General features: G+C 38.1%; 1 protein-coding gene across 1 annotated transcript in view; it reads right to left on the bottom strand.

Moving 5' to 3' along the window:
- LOC122807744 (sodium- and chloride-dependent creatine transporter 1-like) overlaps positions 1 to 24,881 on the bottom strand; it is a 992,499-nt gene that overhangs the window by 217,202 nt on the left and 750,416 nt on the right. The window contains exon 6 of the mRNA XM_044078732.1: positions 6,060 to 6,194. Within this exon, the coding sequence (XP_043934667.1) occupies positions 6,060 to 6,194 (135 nt within the window). The remainder of the gene's footprint in view (positions 1 to 6,059; positions 6,195 to 24,881) is intronic.

Raw genomic sequence — 24,881 nt, 5'->3', positions numbered from 1 at the left:
GGCTTTTCCCGGTAAGGGGTCGCCACAACAATACTCTGATCCGCTAATGATTGGCAGTAGATTTTACGAAACACTGAGGTGCCAGCTCAACACTCAACCTTCAACAAAGGCACGCCCATTTACGCACGCATGTCTTTCGGATGCTACCCAACCGCGGGGAGGACATGCAGACTCCACACAGAAGGCACTCCCAAGCCCAGCCGAGAATCGAACGGGAGAACCTCTTGCTGTGAGGTAACAACGCTACCGCCATACCACCGCGGCGTATAATACAGTATAATACATAAAATAATAACACAAACACATTAAAGTGCACATTAGCAGTATGAGGCATATTGAGGATAAGGAGTTTGTCTCTGAGCATAAATACTCAAGAAATGGAGAACAAAAATCGACATCGACAGCAGAGCGAAAAAAAGCTTGAGAGTTGAATCTTGATATCCATTTTAGGAGGATACAGAAATGTGTCTATGATCAGGGAGATCTGATCAAAATTCTTATTAGTTCATTAAGTTGTACTTGCTTCATGTACTGTCAGTTACAGAAACAAAAAGAGAAAGATATACAGAGAAAACAACAGTGTAGATCTTTAAAGTTTTGAAAGCTGGAGCACACTTTGTGCTACAAGATGCATCTTTGTAGCAAATTGAGCTTTAACTACTCTACTGTAGTACAAGATAAAGAGAAAAAAGGGAAAAATAGAAATTTTGCTTGAGCACAAAGTGTTTTACAGTGGCCACGGTGGTGCAGTGGTTAGCATTGTCGCCTCACAGCAAGAGGTTCTCTGGTTCGATCCTTGGCTGGGGTGCCTTCTGTGCGGAGTCTGCATGTCCTCCCTGTGATTGCATGGATTTCCTCTGGGTGCTCCAATTTCCTCCCACATCAAAAATACATGCTGTAGGTGGATTGGATACTCTAAATTGGCACTAGGCATGAGTGCATGCGTGTGTGCCTTCCATGAAAGGTTGGGTGCCAGGCTATCAACTCGACACTTTAAAACTCCACTGCCAATCATGAGCGGACAGATGATCCGCTGTGGCAACCCCTAAAAGCTGAAAGAAGAAAAAGAAAGAGAACTGCAACTATAGCTAAGTCAACTGACACACAGACTCCAGACTAATGCCCTCTCTCAGCAAGGACAGCACGCTTCTTAAACTCTAGCAAATATCTTGCATTAGCTCTTTGCTACGTTTACTAACACATACTCACATTACAAACGGCAAAACATATTCATTAAAGCAGCCATGATATCAGCCACAGTTGCCTAAATGAATGACATCACTGTAATAAAGCCTAATCATCAACTCTTCCTAGGTGCAAATTAATTTCCAAAACAGCTCGCACTCAGGACAGCTGCCTTCTTCAGCCCACCCAAACTTTGGTATAGACTATAGTACACTTAGGCACTGCCTCACAGATAGTGTCCAGAAGCAGTGTAACTTTTGAACCTGCAACAGCTTTAAAAGTTGTAATATATGTCATGCTGATCTACACAAAAAAGAAGCATGCCAGTCAGAAGATTTTTTATAGCTTTCAAAGCTGTTTTAGCTTCTCCCCACTGTTCTGCAATAGCCAGTATTTATGTTCTGTAAAGTAATGTGCTTTAACGAGTTCCTTTCTCATAACAGAAAGATGCTTAACTACACTTTTTCCAGAATTTGGAGCATAAAGGTAGTACTCCATGCACTGCAAAAGAATAAACGATACAGTCACAGGAATGAAATTGTATAAGGCAACAATGTATTAAGGATAATCATTAGATTAAGTAGGTCAACCCATATAGGTGACTAGACAAAAAAGTAAATGCAATTACTAGATCAGCAGACTACATAAGTAAAACCTTGATTGTGTAATGTTTATAGTAACAGTGCTTTATTTATAGCGCAATCAGGAAATAAGTAGTAAAAAGACAATGTAATCAGTTTCCTCTGTGCAGGAAAAATGCAGTTAGGTGCTATTGCTTAGGGCAAAGGCATAAGAGCAATATCAGAGAAGAAATTAACAGTGAAAAGTAGTGAGGTCAGCAGAAATTTGGCGAAGAAGGATGGCAGATATGACTCTGTGTAACATATAAAACTTACATATTGTGTTAAAAAACAATGTGCCAGCAATTTTATTTTCAATTCTGAAAGTGACCTAATACAGCAAATATCCCCTACCTAGAGGTTGTTTCAGGAGGTTCCATTTGGTTTAGAAGGAGTGTTATCACCACCGCTGTTCTAACTTCTACGTTTCTTTGTAAAAAGGGTTCTGGGTGAATGTGGATTTGTAGGGGAACATACCAACTAAGGAAGGAAAGAGGTAGAGGAGGTTTGTATGGCACTGGAAGACAAAAGGAAGCAAAAAGAAGTCAAGTCTATTTCTGAAGGATACCCATTAAAGTTCTTTGGTGAGATCATAGTGGTATATCCATAAAGGAGGCAGAAAAAAAATAAGTCTGGCAATGTGTATAACGTTTTTTTTTTGTTTGTTTTTTTGCTGGTAGAAAAGCTTGTAAATATAATGTTTCTGGATAGGTATTTAGGAAACAGTAATGAAGTAAGACATCTATGCATTGTGTTAGCCAGAAGACATTCTGATATGGTTTCTAGGCCTTGGCTGCATTTTTTAATAGGGAAGTCTATATGCTAGTCTAGTGATATGCATTGAGCTACATTAATACCGAAATATGTGTCAAAAATCCCATTAAACTGACTGCAAGATCTTTGGAGTTGGTCAATGAATAAAACCAATTACTAAGAATAGTACGGATTAGGTTTTGTTGTAGTTAAGGCTGAGGTAAGAATTGCTAAGCATTACTGGAGCTTGGATGCAGCTTGTAGCAAGGATTTACTCTGTACAGCAGAGATGCATCATTTGCATGCCTCACTACTAATATTTCTAGGCATTGGGGGTGGGAACAGAAACGTGTAAATTGGATAAGGTTAGACCTAGAACTGAATCCAGAGGTGTTGCTCTGGGTGCAGTAATTAAATTAAACAAGCTGAAGGCAATTTTAATGAATATTTGTAGATACAGAGGTGGTTCTGAAACTAACTAGAACTGATACTACACAAAAGTAGCAGACAGCATTACGGCTCTGAGCTGTTAATGAGCTTATTCTTGTTATGTAAATGAAAGAAAACACTACTATCCAAAGGTCCGACTCGACAGAAAAACTAAAATTGTATAACAAACGAAGGTGGACCACCACAAAAAAGAAAAGAAAATAAACTTTAATACCAAAAATAAGCGCTTTCACGTACCAATGTACGCTTCATCAGATCTTAAAACACAACTGATAAAATCTAATTTTTATATACAGCAATGAATTAAATGATTAATCATATTCAATTAATCAATTAGCTAACTAAACAATCGATTAAAGATTTTCATAGCATTTTTACCCTAGCATTATTTAAAAGCCCATCAATTTTATAAATGTAGCAATATATAGCAGCATATATGGTGAATATCAAAAGAAGCTTGTCTGTACATGTATAAGTATATATATAAAAACATATGTATATATAAAAAACTATATCAATATTATATAATGTAAAAATATATATGAAAATATATAAAAATATGTACTGAAATATATAAAAATATATAGAAATATGTAGAAATGTGGTGCATCTATATGCAATAATTAAATGACTGAATGTTAATAATACATTACTTATAGAAAATAGTAAGTATATATATATATATCTTCATACTAAATCATAAACTATATAATAATGTAAACTATTTCAAGCTACGAGCTTCAAGAATTGGTTTTATCGTGATAAATTGATTAAGACATGGTGCTTGATGTGCACATAACTTAAAAATCCATTGAAGTTCAATAGTCTCCAAATAATTCATATTGTTCCCTCCTCAATTGTTTGGGACTACTAACTGCAGCACCCTAAATGTGAACACGTGACCCTTATTCTTGTTGTTAGGGGTACAGTGTTTGGTTGTGTCTACCTCTGTTTGCCTGACGGGTGACACAGACCAAGTCACATAACCAAACTGTGCTCTCAGGTCGCCCCAGAAAGGGGGCACTTGTGTCCATTGTATCCAGAGGAATTACCCAATAAATAGATAAAATTAAACAAAACTAAAAAATATGCATGGCACTATGGCATGCAACAAGGCAGGTGCGGCTGGAATGACCACTTGGCTAAGGTCTTCATAATCATAATCTGTGACCAACAGAACTGTGGTGTTGATGGACAAAACTCCATGAACCCATGTCAGGCATTGTTAAGTTGGCTGTTATATTCACCAAAGAGAATGCAACTGGTACAATATGCATTCCAGGGTCTTATAGAGGATATTAACAGCAGCTCTGGTACTATATTTGCTGGTTTTGAAAGGTAACATACCTTTGTAGAGTGGGTGCTCTGCTTTCCTCCCACATTCCAAAAACATGCAGTAGATGGATTGGACACTCTAAACTGGCTGTTGGTGTGAGTGTGTGTGGGCTACCCACCCAGGGGTGTAAACCTTGGCTCGAGATGATTGTCACAATTAAAAGTGACACCCCAACCCCATGTGCAAAATGGGAAAAAGGGGTTTGAGGATGGATGTATTGATACCTTTGTTGAGCTGCATGATGAAAAACTTCTTTCTAAAGTTGCTGTACCTTGGCCAATTCCACTGGCACAGAGAGAAAAGGCTATGACAACTACTCATGCCACCCCATATTTGATTAGTGGCCCTGGCACTTCCTGTTACTTTTATAGAAGAAAGGAGAAACAATGAAGCTTTGTCTGCTCATCTCTCTACAGAAGGAGAGATGTGGATGATGTGCTGATGAAAGATGGGCCTCTTTCTGGATCCTCAATGGAAAATACTCCTCATGACAGCAGCCAGGCTAGGCAGATAGGAGGGTTCTGTATGCATCATTGCCCCAAGGTGCAGGGTGAGGCTTGGCTTCTATGCCACTTCTCATTGCTGGCAGTGGATAGTAAACATGACACAAACACACACAGGTTAGGGCTGTAACTTGATGCAGTCCTCTTTCTCTGCACTTCTGGTACTTCCTGGCTCTCAAGGCAACTTCTGTGGCCACCTGCTTTCCTGCTAACAAGGGAGATGGCAGTGCAGACTCTGGGATTACAACAGGGGATCCAAGATCTGCGGCAGAATCAGAGTGGGTGCATCTTCATGGGGGATGCTGCACAGTTGCAGATGAACACTGCCAACTAGCAAACTAAGAATCATTTTAAAACAAGTTTGGATGGACACCTTTTCTATGTTTCATTTTGCATTTTCCAAAAGCAAGATATTTTCTGACAAAGTAATACAAAACACACAAACATCCTGTTGAATTTAGAAGAGACAAGGCAGTCTAGCAAGTACAGAAGTGGGAAATGTAGCTATATAAATGCAAGTTACTCCTCTTCACTCATAGATTCAGAGTATAAGGATTAGTCCAGATAAAAATGACTTTTGCTAGCAGATCTAGGAGACTCTTTCTATGATACCCTCCCTGTGAAAGGGTTGAAGACACTTTGTTGAAGTTTCAAGTAGTTTATTCAGTTAAGCAGGTAGACGGATGAGTGTTCTTGTTCTAATGAACAGTCATAGGTTGGGATATTACAATAGTTTGTTAACAAAAATTCCACAAAGAGAGAGAGAGAGGCTGACAGGCAACAGAGAAGATTTGCACAAAAATTAAATTAAAATAACTGATGTTGTCAACATCAAAATCATATGCAATTAAGGGGAAAATATCTCTTCAAACCACAATGTGACCAGCTATGTGAAACAGCACTTCTATTAATAGGACTACAGATGCTAAGCTGCAAAATCATACTTTATAATATTAAACACCATTCACAGCTGTAACAATTTTCTTAGAATCTTATTTGAACTTCTTCAGCCAACACTATCATAAGAAGGAAGGTGAGCAAATCTCAGGTCAATGTATAATATAAAATATGTTCCCCTGTGGAACTCAGCCTAAATGCTGCTTATATACTGCTGAATTATGTTATCAGCAATTGATAAGGAGGTGAAAAACCATTCCACAAGCTTTACTTAATGTGCAATAATGAAAGCTATAGCTAATTAGGATGACTTACCTGTGCTTCAGTCAATTTGGACCAATCAGGTTTAAGATAGTAGACAATTCCATCCAGAGCTCCAGGAAGAGTAACTCCATGAGCCAAAAGAATGATTAGAATGACATAAGGGAACAAAGCAGTGAAGTATACGACCTGAAAGGAAAAACAAAAACCTCAATATATACCAGAATAATGCAAGGCCACAGACTTAGGAATCACAAAACCAGAAAGGTAGATAAAAAGCAAAGTATTGTCATACAGCAACATATAATGCAAAATTATAGAAAAATAATGACTGCAAGGGATGTATAATCTTCAACTCTTCATTCCAGTGTGACAAAACCGGCGTTTCTTAACATTTGCCTGTACCTAGCCATGTGATACTTGTTCTTTTCATTTGCCTTGGCTAAAAAGTGCCTGGATCTTGCATTTGAGAAATCTGCCTCTACGACTAGTTACACAAATCATTCAAGAAATACAATCACAATAATATTAGACTCCCTTTGCAAAACGTTTTGCAAGCTAGACTACAAACGTTTTGCCCCTCTTTCATCTGCATGTAGAATATGTTGTAGGAGGACATACAAAACGTAGACCTAGACAGCACATCAACGACCAATACAAGTGATAAGAATTGACAGCATATATTTTATGCATGGGAACTGTTTTCAGGCTTTGTCATTCATAAATAGTCAGATAACCCAGTATGATTACCTCCAGCTATCTTGTTTACTTGACATTTACAAACAGCCCTGTGTTTAATCCCCATATTATATAATTCCATTCAGATTACAAAAACATTAATGATTTTTCACATTCCCAAGTGAATGTTATCACCTTGTACACTAGACCAGCTTTCTGGTGTTTAATGTTATAAAGCTCTTCCTTTTTTGTCATTATGTGTGGGAATTTGTTTGTTAACCAAATAGGTGTACTGATCCAAAGGATTGTTGTTGGCCATGACTTACTTCATTACAGCAAATACAACCCTGGTAAAACAAACACAGTGCATCATGAATTAAATTATAGCCAGGGTAAGTTTGTCATCATACAGAGATAAAGGGCAGTCTGTATGCCCTAGGATATATTAAGTAATAACAATGGAAAAGATAGCAACAGTGATACGAAGTACGGCTCCAAACCACATATAATAACCAGAAAAACGTTTAATAGTCGGTAAAACATTTAAAACCATTTTTAAAACACTTTCTTTGTAGCTCATTAACTTCAGATCGTCTTCCAACCAATCAGGTTACAACAGATATGCCCCCATGCTTTGCACGTCACTGCCTTAATGCATTGCATTTCCAATTTCTAAAAACAATACCTCATTTTACTAAACACTAATAGAACTGTAATATATATTAAAATATTAAAATATCTCCTATATAAATAACATTCTAAACTTTTTCTTATTCATATGTCATTTACAATAAGTATATAGATTACATTCATATATAGCTGCCTAAACATTGTTTACAGCACAGCATTATCTATTCCATCTAGCGTTATCTTAGCTTTTTGTTGTTGTGTCTTTCAGCTTTTCCCGGTTAGGGGTCACTACAGCGAAACTCCGGTCCGCTAATGATTGGTAGTTGATTTTTACATGCCGAGTTACCAGCCCTGACGCACAACCTTCAACGAAGGTACGCCCATTCACGCATGTCTCCATGCAGAAGATGCTCTAGCTGAGAATCGAACCGGACTGCGTCTTACTGTGAGGCGACAATGCTATTTTAATTAAATCAGTCCCATTAATAAACTTTTCATATTCAATCATTTCATCAGCTTTCAAAACCTTTTTCATAGCAAATCATCAGTTCGCTAATATTACGAATAGAATTTTAGTCTGCTATAGGGTTGCCACATTTTCACATGCCCAAAGTGGGACATTTTTGGTACAAATGTCAGATTTTGCAGGACAAAAAATACCCACGGCCAGTACAAAGGACAGAACTTCATTTTTTTGCCTAAATAAAAGCTTATTCTTGTAGCATTTTAGTTGCTTGTTCTGCTTCTAATAACATTTAGGTGTTTCAAATACAGGGTGGCCATGGTGGTGCAGCGGATAGCGTTGTCACCTCACAGCAAGAGGTTCTGTGGATGCCTAAATAAAAGCTTATTCTTGTAGCATTTTAGTTGCTTATTCTGTTTCTAATAACATTTAGGTGTTTCAAATACAGGGTGGCCACGGTGGTGCAGTGGTTAGTGTTGCCACCTCACAGCAAGAGGTTCCTTGGTTCGATCCTTGGCCGGGGTGCCATGTCCTCCCTGTGGTTGCTTGGGTCTCCTCCGAGTGCCCCGGTTTCCTCCCACATGCCAAACACATGCTGCAAGTGGATTGGATACTTTAAATTGGCCCTAGGTGTGAGTGTGTGCATGTGTATTGCCTTCTGTGGAAGGTTGGGCACCGGGCTGGGAACTCGACACCGCAAAACTCCACTGCCAATCATGAGTGGACAGGTGATCTGCTGTGGTGACCCCCAACCGGGAAAAGCTGAAAGAAGAAGATACAGAATAACTGTTTTATGCAACTATTACATAAAATATAGTAAATCATTTTGCCCTAAAATCTCAGGACATTTGCCATTTTTACAGTTTTTTTGCAGGAGTGCCTTCGTTGAAGGTTGGGCATCGAGCTGGCACCTCGGCGTTTCGTAAAAAGTCTACTGCCAATAATTAGCGGGCCGGAGTTCTGCTGTGGCAACCCCTTACGGGGAAAAGTCGAAAAGACAAACAACAACAGTTTTTTGTAGGACACAACTGCCCAAAAAGGGACTGTCCCTTGCAAAGTGGGACAGGTGGTAAGTAAGCCTAGTCTGCTAATTTGCACATATTACCTTATTACAAACTTTGTCGCCTCACAGTAAGACGCTGTCCAGTTCAACTCTCAGCTAGAGTGTCTTCTGCATAGAAACATGCATGAATGGGCGTACCTTCGTTGAAGGTTGTGCATCAGGCCTGGCAAGCCGGTACGTAAAAATCAACCGCCAATCATTAGCAGACCAGAGTTTCGCTGTGGCGACCCCTAACCGGGAAAAGCCGAAAGACACAAACAAACCTTATTACAAAGTTATGCATCTTCATGTCAGATCGAGACTTTATTTGCCAACATATTCCAACCATAAGATATTCCTTTAGGTATATTCCATTAAAATATAAGTATTTTATGTTATACTCCAACTTCGACATGTTTTTATTTGCAGAAACTTTCATCCTCGTATATTAACATTTATGCGCATACTCTGTGACGTCATTGCACTAAACGTATATATCAAAATGCTTTCTTGTGCTCCTATCAATACAGAAGCTATAAAATAACAAATTATAGGCTTAATACCAGCCAGTCTCATAAATTAATAGATGGATAGGCATGTCACATAATTTCCACTCACGATAAGGTAGAAAAAATCTCCGCCGTAGCTTCCTTTGCATCTACAGTCAGGATAAAATCAAACTATATTTACTCTTTCATTTTATTCCTTATATATGCGGGTGCAAGACATCCATACTAAACACAATAAACTAAGTCCTAACGGACTATAAAAATCACCCAATAATTTAGCCGACCAAGAATCTAAATAAGTACTATCTGAAGATAAGCTCAAGCTTATACAAGGCTATACATGCAGTATAAACTAAGGTCAAAGAATATCCCCAGATTATAATCATATAGTTTATATGAAAGCATTTTATCAGCAGATGTCAAGAGAAATCCCCAAGTTGTAACCATACAAAATATATAAAAAACATTTATATATATCACAGCAGATGTCATATACTATTGTATGATACCATATTTGCAACATATTATTAGTATAAGTAAAGCCATATATTCACTACACTACATATAGAAGCAATTCCACATATTATAAAAGTGTATAGGATCACTATGTATATATACCCAGCAGTGATATAATCTATATAGCATATTCTTCATGTATAACACATAGTAATCTAGACAATGGCATCTACATAAACAAAGGATGTCAAAATAGGAATGTTATATGCCAAATCATTTCTCATTGTAAACAACATGCTCACAAATTCAGAGATATATTCAATTCTCTCCTTCCACTAAAATAGGCAGATCTATGTTTCTAATCATTAAAGTGGTATAGAGAAAGATATTCACAAATATACAATAACTAAATTTCCACTTTCTGGAATTTTTAGTTAAATAAGGTTGTACACACTTGGATGGGACTTTCAATTCTACACCTGGTACATATAGATCTAAAAATGTAGGAATTGGTCAGCTAGATTAACCTTCCTTACTTATTTGTATAATTTTACCTAGCTAAATAAATACATAAATTATTTCCTAGGTAACCCATGTGCCTCCAGGGCACTTTTGATGGACAACTTACCATTAAGTCCCATTTCCTTGTCTACTCTTAGTTTAAGTATCCACCTTAACTCACTTCTTTCTATTAACTTCCTTATATTGCCCATCCTTTGTCCAACTATGACTTCCTCCAATGCTATAAATTTAAAATCATGATATCTACCACTATTTTCTATGTATTTAGACAAAGCACTAACTGAATCCCTATTCCTTATGCTGTTATGTTCTTTTAGTCATTCTCTAAGTGTCCTGTTAGTCTTGCCTACATAGAAATATGAACAGCAGTCACATTGTGCTACATAAGTTATGTTCATACTACTACAAGTGACTCCTGTCTGTATCAATCTTATATTTAACACCGGTAACTGGGTGAATAAATTCATCAGTGTTCTTAATATATGAACACATATTGCAATGTGTGCACACTGCACGACCTAGTTCCCTGTTGTATATTCACATTATTACTAGGTAAATCTCTAGGATAGCAGAGCATATGTTTTAGGTTTTTCCTGTTTATAAAAATAAAACTAGGACATTCGCCAACTACTTCTTTGATCTACTTATAGGTTCATAGGTTCATAGGTTCATACTAGGCCATCTGCCCTAGGGCATTTATAAGCCTAGCCAGAGTGTGTTTGGCTTTCGCCACCCATTTTAAATTAATTTTGCTATGCCCTTTTTCGAGGGCTTTATCTGTCATCAGTAGCGGCCAGTGCTTATAAAACACTTCTTTCACCTTCTTCACATCACTTGTGTATGATATGGAGATGTTAACTGCCTGTTTCTTAGTTATTGTGGTAGCATTATTTAGTTCTTGATTTGTTCTATTGGAGAAATAGGGTTTTGCTTTTTCCTCTCTAAGTATCTTGACTTCATCTAATTTGTGAGTTACTTCATTTTATATCCTCTCTCATATAAATTATTTTCAAGCTCTATTAGTCCTTCTAAAAATGTGGGTTCCCTGTTACTCAGACATGAGACTCTCATTCCTTGTCCTTTTACTGTATTTTTAAATGTTCTCTTAGGGTGCATGCTTGTTCTATATAATAGCGTGTTGCGATAACAGTCCTTCCTATAAACTTTTCTTTCAAATGACCCCTCATTCCCCTTTGATACAAATATATCCAAGAATGCCAGGCCTTCAGATGAATAATTCATTGTGAACTTAAAAAAGCTAGAAGTTGCTTCTATTTTCCTAACAAATTCTTCTAGTGCTGGGAGTGTACCCCCCTCCCCAACACTAGAAAGACATTGTCCACAAATCTGTGATAGAACTTAACATGATTTTTATATAAATCCAGGGGAAACATTTGTTCTACTTCCCATTGAGCCATTACCGCGTTGGCATAGCTATTGGCACAGCATGTGCCCATAGCTACGCGCTTGTGTTGTAAATAATATTTACTTCAAATACAAAGGCATTATTTTCCAGAACAACTTCCATGAGCCTACATATCATATCTATGAGATGTCCTCCATACTCACTACTGTGACTAAGAAATCTCTGTAGATATTCAACACCTTCCTGATTCGGTATTGATGTGAATAATGAGGTTGTATCAAGTGTAACCAGATAGTCCTCTCCCCTCATGTGTAATTGTTCACTATATGTATATAGGCTCTCAAGGAAGTGTTTGGAATATTTTAATACTACTTTAGATCTATCTAGAATGGGTCTAATCTTCCTTTCCACAAATATGGAAAATGGTTCAATAATCCACCCTCGGCTTGCAACTATAGGTCTAAAGGGTGGAAACTTAGGGTCCTTGTGTATTTTTGGCTGTCCTTGGAAAGAGAGTATAGTTAGATGTTCTACTGTTAAAAACTGGGTCAATTCCATTGAAATACCATGACTGACCATGAAATCATTAATAATAATTTTAATAATTCTATGTCTATCTTGAATGTAATCAATTGTGATAGCCTTATAAACTTTGTCATCGGCAAGCATATTATGTAATGACTCATAATAATATTCCCTATCCATAATTACAGTCATGCCCCCTTTGTCTGCAGGCCTAATTACTATTTGTGTATTTTCTTTTAGGCTTGATAGAGCTACTTTCTCTTGCCATGTTAAATTCTTATATTTATCACCATTAGTATATTTACTTAGTGAGTTATATAACTCATCCTCACATATTTTACCAAAAGCCTCAAAAACTGGGTGGTTAACTGGCATGTAAGTACTAAGGCCAAGTAAACTATATACCCCTGGTCATACAGTTACCCTTCCTAAAGTTTACAACACTTTTCATATCGTTGTTCAGCGTTATTTGTTCTTGTCAGTGTATTTACAGTAACCACATCTTCTAGTTCCAAGGCCTCCCTGGTGCCTAACATCGGTCTTGTTCCTCTCAGAGTTTTTTTAAATTGGTCCCTGTTTTAAAGACAAAATAAGGGATCTCACCTTATCTTGTGCGCAATATCCTGTTAAAATTTTAACATTTTCCAGTTTTTCTCAATCAAACCCTTGATTTCTTGTGAAACATTACTATATTGAATCACCAGTGCCCTTCTAAAATGTTGTTAGTCACTCTGGAGACGAGAGGGATTTTGTTGGGTGTCACCTAATAGGGGCACATACTTGACACCCCAACCCTCTAACTTCCATGGCCACCCCTTCTGTTAAACTGTTCAGGTAGCCCCTAGTACTGAATAGCCTGAAAATCAGTTCTGTTTCATACAAAAAAAATCATTCCTGTCTGAGGTCATTCTGGCAGCCCTAACCATCTGACCTTTCACTGTACTCCTCTTCTGCTTCCAGGGGTGCGCATTAGTGTAAGGAAGGTATGAGTTACTAAATGTATCTTTTCTGTGTATTCTAGATTTCAACCGCCCTTCACACTTATCCAACCTAATGTCTGGATAGTCGATCCCAATGGAATCGTGTTTGTGTAAACCTTAAAAAAAAAATGGTGGTGCAGTTCACATAGTCAGTGAAGGTGGTTAGGGTATCCTCAGGTCCATCCCTTATTACAAAAATATCTTCCAAAAAGCGACAGTATAATTTGATGCATTTCCAGTAAACAGAATTGAATAAACATGTTGTTTTTCATTTCAAAAGGACCAAAGCATATAAGGGGGCACAAGCTGCCCCCACAGCTATGCCTTTAACCTGTTGGAAGGCCTCCCCCTCAAAAATAAATGTTCTCCAATACCATCCTCATGGGTTCCATCATTACATCCACACTGAGTGAAGAATTTTTTTCACTCAGCAGTGCATATAACAAATACAAACCTTCCTCAACCGGAATACAAGAAAACAAGTCGACCACATCAATGGTCAAGAAACACACTTCCCTCCATATGTTTCAGATGTTAGACTTCGCAAAAAATCCCAGGAGTCTTTTAGTAAATGTTCATAGTCATCCGCAACATGTTTAAGGGAATGATCTAAAACAGTGGCTATAGGGTAGGGTTTTGATGCTTCCCATGAGACAATAGGACTGTAGGTTGGATTGATAGTACTCTTATGTATCTTAGGGATGCCGCAAAAAGAAGCAATTCTATGCTTCTTAATTTGCAGTATTTCACCTACCCTCTGGTCAAGTCTATTTTCCAGTATCAGTTCTTCTATTGCCAGGTCCACCTTCCTATACAAAATATTGATTTCATTGACAGATACTGGCACATAGACACTAGTATCGTTCAAAAGTTCCAAAATTTCACTTGAATAATTAATAGCATTAACCAGGACCATCCCTCCCCCTTTATCAGGTTTCATGATGCGGATGTCTCTGTCAGCTGTTAACAAAATTTGCTTCTCCTTCATGGTCAGGTTTGGTTTGTACCCGCATCTGTTCCTAAGGTTTTTGCCAGTAATAAGTGCATAAATGTATGAACACACCAAATTGCTAGGAGTGGAAATAGACAAACTAAAATTTGACATTCACATATCTATGACCATAAAAAAGTCCACAAAAAACTAGGAGCGTTATACAGAAATACCAAAGCAGCAAAGATTTCAATAGCAAATTCCCACCTTATCTCCACCCTACTTTATGCCTCTCCAATATATACCAACCTAAGGCAATGCGATCTAAACAAGCAAGAGACCTGCTACAACAAAATCGCCAAATTCGCCACAGGGGCATCCTACCGTAGTCACCACTGTCTCTCACTTGCTGAACTAGGCTGGCTTGAACTCACTCACCTCCTTCAATGGTATCAACTCTCACTCACCCACAAACTAGTAAACCATCCACTAAATGTCCCATCCCTCCAGAATCTACTCCAACCCTATTGCACCACCAGTCCACTAAGATCCAGCAACAAAAATCAATTGCAGATCACTAAAGCCAATAACTCTGCTGGTGAAGCACTACTATCTTGCCCCATAGCCAAATTATGGAACTCCCTCCCACCCACAATTACCTCCATACCATCATGCATCCACTTCAAAACTTTACTAAAAGCACACCTAAAAACATGCTGGCTATGCCCTTGCAACTCGCACTCTAATATCACCCACCCCATCCAACCACTACCTTTCTTTCCACTCCACTAACTACCTTGATTATAGCAAGCTCAGATGCTCATAAGCCTAGTACTTATTATACAGCAGGAACTTCTTATTGTAACATTTGTTAATGTCTGTTATGTACTTCACAGATGAAGATTCTAGTTGTCTACTGATGTACTATGTTCTTCATCTGTAAATATGTTGTACGTAATTGCTATATAAATTGTTAATTGCTATGTAATCCAATGCAACTACTGTCTGTTTATTTTAACTGTGGAGCTTTTCTCCCCGGGCCTCCGCTGAAAATGGACCTATGTCCAGTCGGACACTCCCGGTCAACAAATATAAATAAATAAATAAATAAAATGTCAGATGCACATACTGCTTCAAAAACCTGCAGTGCTGGATGCAAAGGTGGGTATTAAATACTAGCTTGCCTAAAAATGGCCTCATCTCCCTTATGGTGCTGATCAAACAATAGAGCAAAATTCAACTTTCTAACAAATGGCTTTAGTTCAATCAAGGTGTCACAAACATCAAAACCCCCAGATGGAACAAATTTAAAGCCCTTCTCAAAAAGTCGAAAATGCTCTAAATTAATCTGAATCCCACTCAAATTGAAAATCTTAAAACCATTGTAGGACAGAGTCACACCATCCCCACCAACTACTATGCCTTCCCCTTCTTTTCGGTCTTTCCTTGGTTTTTCCTTTTCCCCTTGCCTGTACAAAAATCCTGTTCACTCACATTTTCATCTTCCTCCCAGCTGAGTGTGCAATAAAATCTAAACCAACTTTAGGGTCCAATGGGTTCGGTGTCTTCTGCTCAAAAACTGGCTCAATGACATTGTCAACCTCGTGTGGAACACATGTGTTACCACCCTCATTGGCATCAATGTTAGCTAATCCCCCATTTAAATTGTTGTCCAAACAGTTGACCTCAACAGCATTCAAAGTTTCATGCGCTTTGCTTCTATTTAGTCTTCCATTAAATACATAAGCTTTATTGTCCCTGTACGGTTTTAAATCCCTGATCAACCTTTTTTGTTTTCTAACAAAAACATCTTCACATTTTCTGTCAACACGTATAAAACAGTAAACGTATACAGCTTTATAAAATTCAAATAATAAATCACTTATAATAGCTTTATTTAACCTCTCAGCATCCCTCAGTAAAAACTCAACTTTTTTCTTAGAGTGCTTTAGCATTAGAGCCATCATCTTAAATCCACACTTGTCAAATACTTGATTGAATTCCTGAATCATAGCATTGTTATATATAAAACCTTCAGAAAAATCACCTAGCACTTAATGCCTCAAAAACCAAACTAATGGTATTTACCCCTTCTAAAACCACCTCCATCAATATAAGCACATTCTCCATCTCCTGCCACAACAACACATCTCTCGAATTGGTATCTGAGGTCAAACTACTAGGGGTCCTCATTGGCAACCAACTCAAATTCAACTCCCACTTACAACTAAATATTAAAAAAAAAACACCAAAAACTTGGCATGCTCTACTGCCAAAATCGCTACCTCACCCCTTCCACTAAATTTACCCTCTCTACCACATTTCTCATCCCTTCTCTTCTCTATGGTGCCCCACTCCTAACTAACCTACCGTCCTCTATTAAGACACGACTCTCCTCTTGCTATAATAAAATTGCCAAGTTTGCCACCAGCCATAAGTCTTCCAGTCACCACTGTGTATCCCTCCACAAACTAAATTGATTAGAACTATCCAATCATCTCGCCTACACACAACTCACTCTTGCTCACATACTCATCTTCAACCCCTCCCTCTGTCCCTTCCTCTCCTCTACCTTTAAAATGCACCTCCCAGATAGACTACTGTGATCTAACAACCAAAACCTAATAGAACTGTACAAACCAACTCGTCCCCCAGGTAAAAATCTCCTATCCTTTGCCCTTGCATGCCTCTGGAGCTCCCTACCACCATCCATCCGCATCACCACAAATCACTCTTTATTCAAAAAATCACTTCACTCATATCTAATATCCCTGTGGGAATGCTCCTGCTCCCACCCCACATAATCCCTTCTCCTCTTTACACTGGCAACATCTACTTCACTTTATTCTCTAAGTCTTACAGCTTGCTCTAGCATGTGCTAAGTCATGAGCAACAAGCTACGTAGAATCTTTAAATTGTATTATTTCCTTCTGAAAATATACCTTTAAAATGCAATGTTCTCTAAAATGCAATGCTTTTTTATTTAGTTTATATACACAATGTTCTTTCTAGTGTAATTGTTTTTTTCTGCAATATTTGTACTTAATGTAACCTAAAACCATGACTGTAATCTTTGCTTGTATTTGGAGCTTTTCTCCCCAGGACTCCATTGAAAATGGGTAATTTTTGGCCCAACGGACTATCCTGGTAAAACAACTACAAATAAATAAATAAAATAAATAAATTCAGAGTATTTACATACATGTAATCCCTGTGGAACAATATGCTTATTTAAACATTCTTCTAAGTTTGCAATGTCCAAGTTCACATTTTTAATCCTAAACAATTTATTCTCCAAGTCTCTAATCAATTCCTTCAAAGAAGCCATAGCAACAGAATAGTTGTAATTAACAACAGTCTTTTTTGTTCAAATTTTTCACTAAACAAGTTCCTTTTGTTTTTAAAAGAATTAATCCAGTCACTTAAAATTGCTGAAACCTACCGTTTCTGGAAGGGGCTCATTAGCAGAAGCCCCAGAAATGTTTACAGTACCTGGAGGTGGGTTTGAGCAAGTTCATTGAGCATCTGCTTTCAGCCGTCCACTAAATTCTCCATTCAGGGAAACTGAATCTTCTCTCCTCATTACACCATCCCTCTCATCGTGGTAGACTCCTGAAAACATAGATTGACTTCCATAGCCAGCCTGTGTTGATGAAATGAACTCACGAAGTGAGCGATTAGTGATGTCACATCCGCCTTTCTTTACATTCCACATTAACCCAGCTGGTTGCTGCTCCTCTAGCCTGCCCACAAGGAAGCGTACCATTCATTTGGGTAAGGAACTCCATAAGATGTGAAAAGTCCGATTTCAAACTTTTCATTTCAGCATTGAGGCTGAAAATACCTCACGCTGTTGCAAGTGCACATTCAACAGGTCCAATTGACCTGCTGTTTCCTCAACTCCATCATCCATAATTAAACTGGCCATGTCCAGCACACCCAAGTCCACACACCCAAAACTAATAACAAGAAGTTGAAAGGAGACCACAAAAAAACAATAACTCAGAAGAAGGAAACGGTCCAGGCACACTGGAAACGGCTCACAAATAATTTATTATAAAAATACTCCACACGAGCGCTTTCACCCTGACACAATGCAGGGCTTTTTCAAGTGAATATAGACAAACTACAAATTCATCAATTTAAATACCCTTATTTCACAAAAGGCGCCAAATTATTTTAAAGGTGTATACACTCCCCATGTTTAAAATGTAAACAGAACCAACTGTATACATTTTCCCTATACAGTACAACTTCTATAAAGCACATGAGTTGAAACAATACACATTCCCTTCTCTAATTAGAATAAAATAAAATGTTAATAAAAATATTAATAAAACAAAATAGGAATGAAAATAAAAAACAGTTCAACTACAATAGTGAACATATGGTTACAATTTCCTTGCTTTCTTAAACAGGTGGGGTTTAATAGAGATGTGATCATTCAGACCCGGAGGGTTAGTTGCATTCAACTTAATTTGCCAATAGGTCTCCCTACAACATAGCCAGTTTTCCCAATCACCTCCCTAGGGTCCATTAAGACCTGTTCTAACATTCCAAAAAAAAACTCAGTGAGATTGGGTTCTACATGAAGGTGCCTGTAAAGGGCGTTGTTCAAACTTTTCTCCTAATGTTGTAGGTGTGTTTGTATATATATTTACTCAGTGTTCTTTCAGATTTCCCAACGTAAAAACTAGAATACTCTCTACATAGGGCCAAGTAGACTATACCCCTGGTCATACAGTTACCCTTCCTAAAGTTTACAACACTTTTCATATTGTTGTTCAATGTTATTTGTCCATACCTACCCTATAGCCACCTTTTTAAATCATTCCCTTAAGCACATTGCGGATGACTATGAACATTTACTAAAAGACTCCTGGGATGTTTTGCGAAGTCTAACATCTGAGACATATGGAGGGGAGGTGTGTTTCTTGACCATTTATGTGGTTGACTTGTTTTCTTGTATTCCGATTGAGGAAAGTTTGGATTTGTTCGACGCACTGCTGAAAACATTTCTTCACTCAGTGTGGATGTGAATGTAATGGTGGAACTCATGAGGATGGTATTGGAGAACAATTACTTTTATTTTGAGGGGGAGACCTTCAAACAGGTTAAAGGCCTAGCTATGGGGGCAGGTTGTGCCCCCATATACACTAATTTGGTCCTTTTGAAATGGGAAACAACATGTTTATTCAATTCTCTTTACTGGAAACACATCAAATTATATTGTCGCTTTTTGGACAATATTTTTGTTTGGTGGCTTGCTTTTATGGGAAGACCTGGTTTTGATCCAGTCATGCACAGCAGAGTTTATGCAGTCACTTAAGTGTTTGGACAGGGCATTTGTCTACACTTCTGCAGTGATCATTAGTGTCTGCGATTATGGGTGGTATGAAGCTTTTTATACCATTGCATAGTGTGCTATAGTTAGCTTTGGTGATTTTTTTATACTTTTTGTTCCTGTGAGGGTGAAGGTTCCAGTAGTTACTTCAAGTGAGAGTGATTGTGGTCTTAACTAATCAGGGAGGCCATCACACAAGGGGAAATACAGTGACCCCCCCCATGTTGGTGAGTACTATGTCCAGAACATTAAAGCCCCTAGTGGGGGTGCAGACTGTCTGTTCCAGAGCATTTGTGTTAACAATGGCTAGGAACCTCTGGGCGAGCGTATTTTTGCTCATGTATGTCCCTCAGTCTGTGGAAGGATAGATGAAATCTCCCATGACTAAGATGTTGGGCTGTATGGCTAGGGATTCCAGTAAATAGAGGTAGGTGGTGTGCTTATTTTGGTTCATGGTGGGGGATCTATAGCTAGCAATGATGTGGTATGGTACTTTCCCAACTGTTAATTGAGCATGGAGTAGTTCGAGAGAGTCATGCTGTTTGACCAGTCTCAAAGTGCATTTGGTTTTAATGAAGATGGATACACCTTCTCCTTTGGTTCCCTCATGCTAATTTTGAGGTCTGAAAGTGTGGAAGGCATTGTAGCCTTGCACGGCCGTGGTGCTCTCAGCTCTATAAACACACTAAGACATTGGTAGACAATCAGATGTCAGCTAGTTTGTCAATTATCAAGGAGCTTAAATATGTAAAAATAAATGTGACCATCTAACTTCAGTCACTAAACCAGTAATCCTTATTAAAGCATAAAATAATTAAAATATCGTTTACTGCCCAACATTATCTTAAAATAAGTTATGAATAGTTATTAAAAGCTGCAAAAACATTTAAAATTATAAAAGTTATCCAGCACAGGAATTATAAATAAGAAACAACAACAAAGGAGGCCAAGTATAAAAATTTCTAGGTCACCAGAAGTCCAAAAAGGTCTTATCTACAGCATGCTCTTAATACTGATACCTTAAATTAATACTTACTGTGCAGGCATTTGGGGGGGGGATAACTACAGCTGCCATAGTGATTATTTCAGTTTTAATATACAGTTAAAAATTAGCACTTGTCTAATCACAATCCAAAACACCAAACACAAACTTGGAACAAACGGCTCACTGAAAGCTGGAAACACAGGCACCAGAATTGCACTTTAAGGAAAATTCAGTTAAAAACTTTTGTTAAAATCACTGTTGTAGACCTGGCCTAATGAAGTGTTTCACATAAAAATATGAAAGTGCTCATGATTTTATGTAAAAATAAAAGGATTGGATTTTAAATCTACAAGCAATGATTTTAACAAATGTTTTTATCTAAAATTTCCTTTAATTACAATTCTGGTGCCTGTATTGCCAGCTTTCATCAAGCAGTTTGTTCCATAAATCAACACATCCCATGCTGACTCAATCAAAAAGAAAAAAAATAGTCTTCCAGACTATGAACTTTGCTTATATAAAGCACTGCTTGAATTTTGAGGATGAGCGGCTTAAAAGATGCTTTCATGTATGTGCCCTACAACAACCTCTGTGAAGTAAATTGAAGCTGTCACAACCAAAGCAACCAGCCATGTATATGACCTCACCTGAAAGCTAAATAAGTGTTCTTTGGCATGTATAGTCTTCTGCACATGCTCAAGACTATGATAGAGATATTTCTGAATTTGCCTACAATAGGCACAAAAAACACAAGAAGATGTGCCTTTCAATATTCTTTTAAGTGGTGGGTGTATATGTTCTCATTTACTTTTAGTTCTGTCCAGAAAGAATATTAAATTGGGATCTATTTTAAAGACAAAGATAGTAAGTAGCATTCCTTTAAGGAATTTGGGTAAGCAGTCCAAATCTTCCAATTTTTCCTTGCATGCACCTATACCATGACAAATGCAATATTCAACAATATGGAACAGGGATGCCTAACTGATTCAAAATTGGCATAAAAAGAGCATTTCATAGAGTAGTTCTTCAACTGATATAATTTAAATTTAGCAGCTCAGAATGAGGAAGGTCAGCTCAGCTAGTTCAGTAACAAACTCACAGCTTTGTCCAGTAAAGCTATAATAGGATATTTTATCTAAAACTGATATCTTAAAAATGTGTGTTCCAAAGGGAGCTATTCCACACCTTGGGAGCAATGCAAGACACAGTTCACCCAGACCAGAGAATTCAGATTTAAAGCTATTCCTTTATGGATGTATTTATCATATTTCCAAATACTTGAAAAATATCCAATTGTCACACCATAGCTGCAATTAATATTGCAACACAACTACAAATAATGTCAACACACAAAGTAACCATGAGTGTCCAATGAAATAAAACAAAAAGGTGGTAGCACATCACTACAGGGTTAAAATAAATATGCACACAGTCATAAAACAAAATGTTCACACCTATCAACCACAAACTAGAAACAAAAATTTACCCAAACATCAACAGCACAGCTTACACAATATTTTTCATTAACAACAATTCATGTACTGAAGAAAGGTATGTTTAGAAATAAGAAACACAGGGACAGAAAGAGAACTACACAGTAACAAGAAATGTTCACTGTTTCCAAGGCTGTAAAGTGAAGTGATGAAACTACAGACAGGCAGACCTTACACCATCAAGGGAGACGCCACTTCAACAGTAATTATGTGGTTCAGATTTATGCAAAATTTAGATCAAAAATATTGAAAACTGCCAACATGGTTGGCCAATTTGCAACCCACCCATATATTGTCAGGTGGGTTGCAAACATGCTCACTGATAAACACATACGGTCAAAATAGGGGACTCCACCTCTTCCAGCAGACCTGTAACCAGTGGTGTTCCACAGGAATCGTTTCTGAAACCCCTACTGTTCAGAATCTACTTCTCTGAAGTACAGGCTAAAACTAAAGGACTGTGGCTGACAAAGTTTGCTGATGTCTGCAAACTGGGAGTGATCACTGAAACCCCTAGTGATGTCAACATCCTGCAAGAAGGTCTTACACAGACTAACAACTGGTGCCAAAGTCATGGTCTTAAACTTAATGCAAAAAAGTGCATTATCATCCCCCTCAGCCAGAGTGAGGTTCCTGCAAACTACCACATCAACAGCAATACCTTAAGCACACAGTCAGTGGTGAGAGGATCTGGGCACACAGGTTGACAGCTTCCATAACTGCCATCACCAAGTCTCCACAGTGATAAGAAGGGCATTTTATATTGCTCATCTCATGCGTAAGGGCATTGCCTTCAGAAAAAAAAGTTTATAACCTCCATGTACTCTTCCGCATCAGGCCAGTAATAAAGTATAATGTTCCCTTTGGTATGTTCCTTTCCAAACACCTGCAGCAACTGGAGAGACCACAAAGATTCCTTACAAAGAAAATTTAGAGTCTTCAAGATCTGTCTTATTTGGACAGACTGAAATCATTTCAATTCACTCTGTGTCCTACAGACTGCTCAGAAGTGACCTGTGCCTTGCATATAGAGCAATCTCTGACCCAGCTTTGATGGAAATGCTGCACATTCGCAAGTCAAATGGCACACGGGTCATTCACTCAAAGGACCTTAACCTAGTATGTTACATCAACAGAACTTGGTGGAGAGACAGATTTGTCTCACAGAGGTTTCCCCACCTTCGGAACAGGCTTCCTATTAATCTTAAAGCCCCTTGCTGGCCCTACATAAGCATAATTTGGACAACTGATTCTCAGCTGGGGTGCCTTCTCTGGGGAGTCTGCATATCCTCCCTGTGGTCGCATGGGTTTCCTCCAGGTGCTCCTGTTTCCTCCCAAATACCAAAGACATGCTGTAGGCAGATTGGGCACTCTAAATTGGCCCTAGGTGTGAGTGTGCGCATGTGTGTGCCTTCTGTGGAAGATTGAGAGCCAGGCTGGCAACTCAATACCATAAAAAAAACTTCACTGCCAATCATTCTGAGGACCATTATTCCACTGTGGTGACCCCTAACTAGGATAAGCCAAAAGAAGATGATGATAATGATGGACAATTGGATGGGTATCCAGAAATTCACTCCAGGAGTTCTAACTGTGTCCGTCTTTGACAGGGACAATAGGTGCTGAATTTACTGTCTGCAAGAACCAGACACCCTTGGGAACAGGGTTTGAACTTGACCAGGCTTGTAAGGGCCCTGGGGCAGTTAGCCTACTAACCTCCTATGATCCTATTTATTGTTCTCAATTAAAAAAAAGGCTCATAAGCTTTAATGTTATTCAATATTGCTGAACCATTTCTTTGAAGTCCCACTGTCCTCTTAATGTTGCTGTGAAGGCTGCCAGCCTGGCCAGATAGAATTGTATAGATAATTCTATCATTTGTAAATATTAATGTAAGGCACAGGATTGCTGCCTTAAATGGAAAAACTGCTGTTAGATGTGAAACTGCAAAAAATGTCACAACAGTACTCTCTACTGACCAAGTAAAAGCATGTTGTGACCCTTTGATCTAAAGTCGGCTCCAGCCCATCTAGATGAAGACATTCTTTACATTGTTTTAACCAAGAGTTAAATTGCTAGATTTAAACATGCAAATGTATTTTATTGCTCTGCTTCCTGACCAGCTGCAAGATAACACAAGGAGATGTTAAGAATGTAAATGTAGTCTCTGCTAGCCTGGGAACTCAGGGAAGTGTAAAGAATGATGTAATGGGAGTCAGGAATGTGATTTAAAAAACAGAGAGAATCACAGATTATTACGCATTTTTGTCTTGACCATCCAACTCATCAGCACTCTGCCTATTTCTATAAGTAAATTTATTTTAGAAGTGTGCTTTCTCTTAGAAATAGCTAGAAAATAGAAAGATTAGATTAAGTGTTTTTCTGTGATGTCAGAACTGTACTACTGAATTATTTTAAGTATTTCTTTGTGAACTCTGAACTCTTGAATAGCACTGTGTAGTATAAAGTATTGTCTTGTGTTTTTATTATTTATTATTAAATATTTTTAAACCTTTCAACTGTGGCTGTTTTGATTAGAGATAATTTAAGCTATAGAGTACATTGCATATTTATAGTGATTAGTGTCCAAGTCATTCCAAATAAGCCTTGCTGTTCAGTCATACTTACCAATTAGATAATAATATTGCACAGTAATAATTGGACACCCTTTTAAGGGCCTTTGAGTAGCTGATAAATATTAGCTGGATGGTGGCAGTGATTTCTACAGTACAGTCTGGGTAAAAGGGGCACAGCTGAAGAACCTGTGCCAATGTCTGTGTGGTTGTATAAACTCTTATCTCAAGTGTGAGTGTGTGTGTCAGCTACTTGGGCAGGGACACGAAGCACTGGTTGGACACAGAGAGTGCTGGAGATTTTAGCTTGGCCAGCTGGCTGAGATTGGGACCCTATAGCTGTGCCAGTGGGGAGTCTTATTGGGGACCTGGAGAGCAA

The sequence above is a fragment of the Protopterus annectens genome, chromosome 7.part1 (genome assembly GCF_019279795.1).
Source record: "Protopterus annectens isolate FY-2018-M chromosome 7.part1, PAN1.0, whole genome shotgun sequence".
NCBI classification, from domain to species: Eukaryota; Metazoa; Chordata; order Ceratodontiformes; family Protopteridae; genus Protopterus; species Protopterus annectens.
This window is presented reverse-complemented; position numbering and strand designations above follow the sequence as displayed.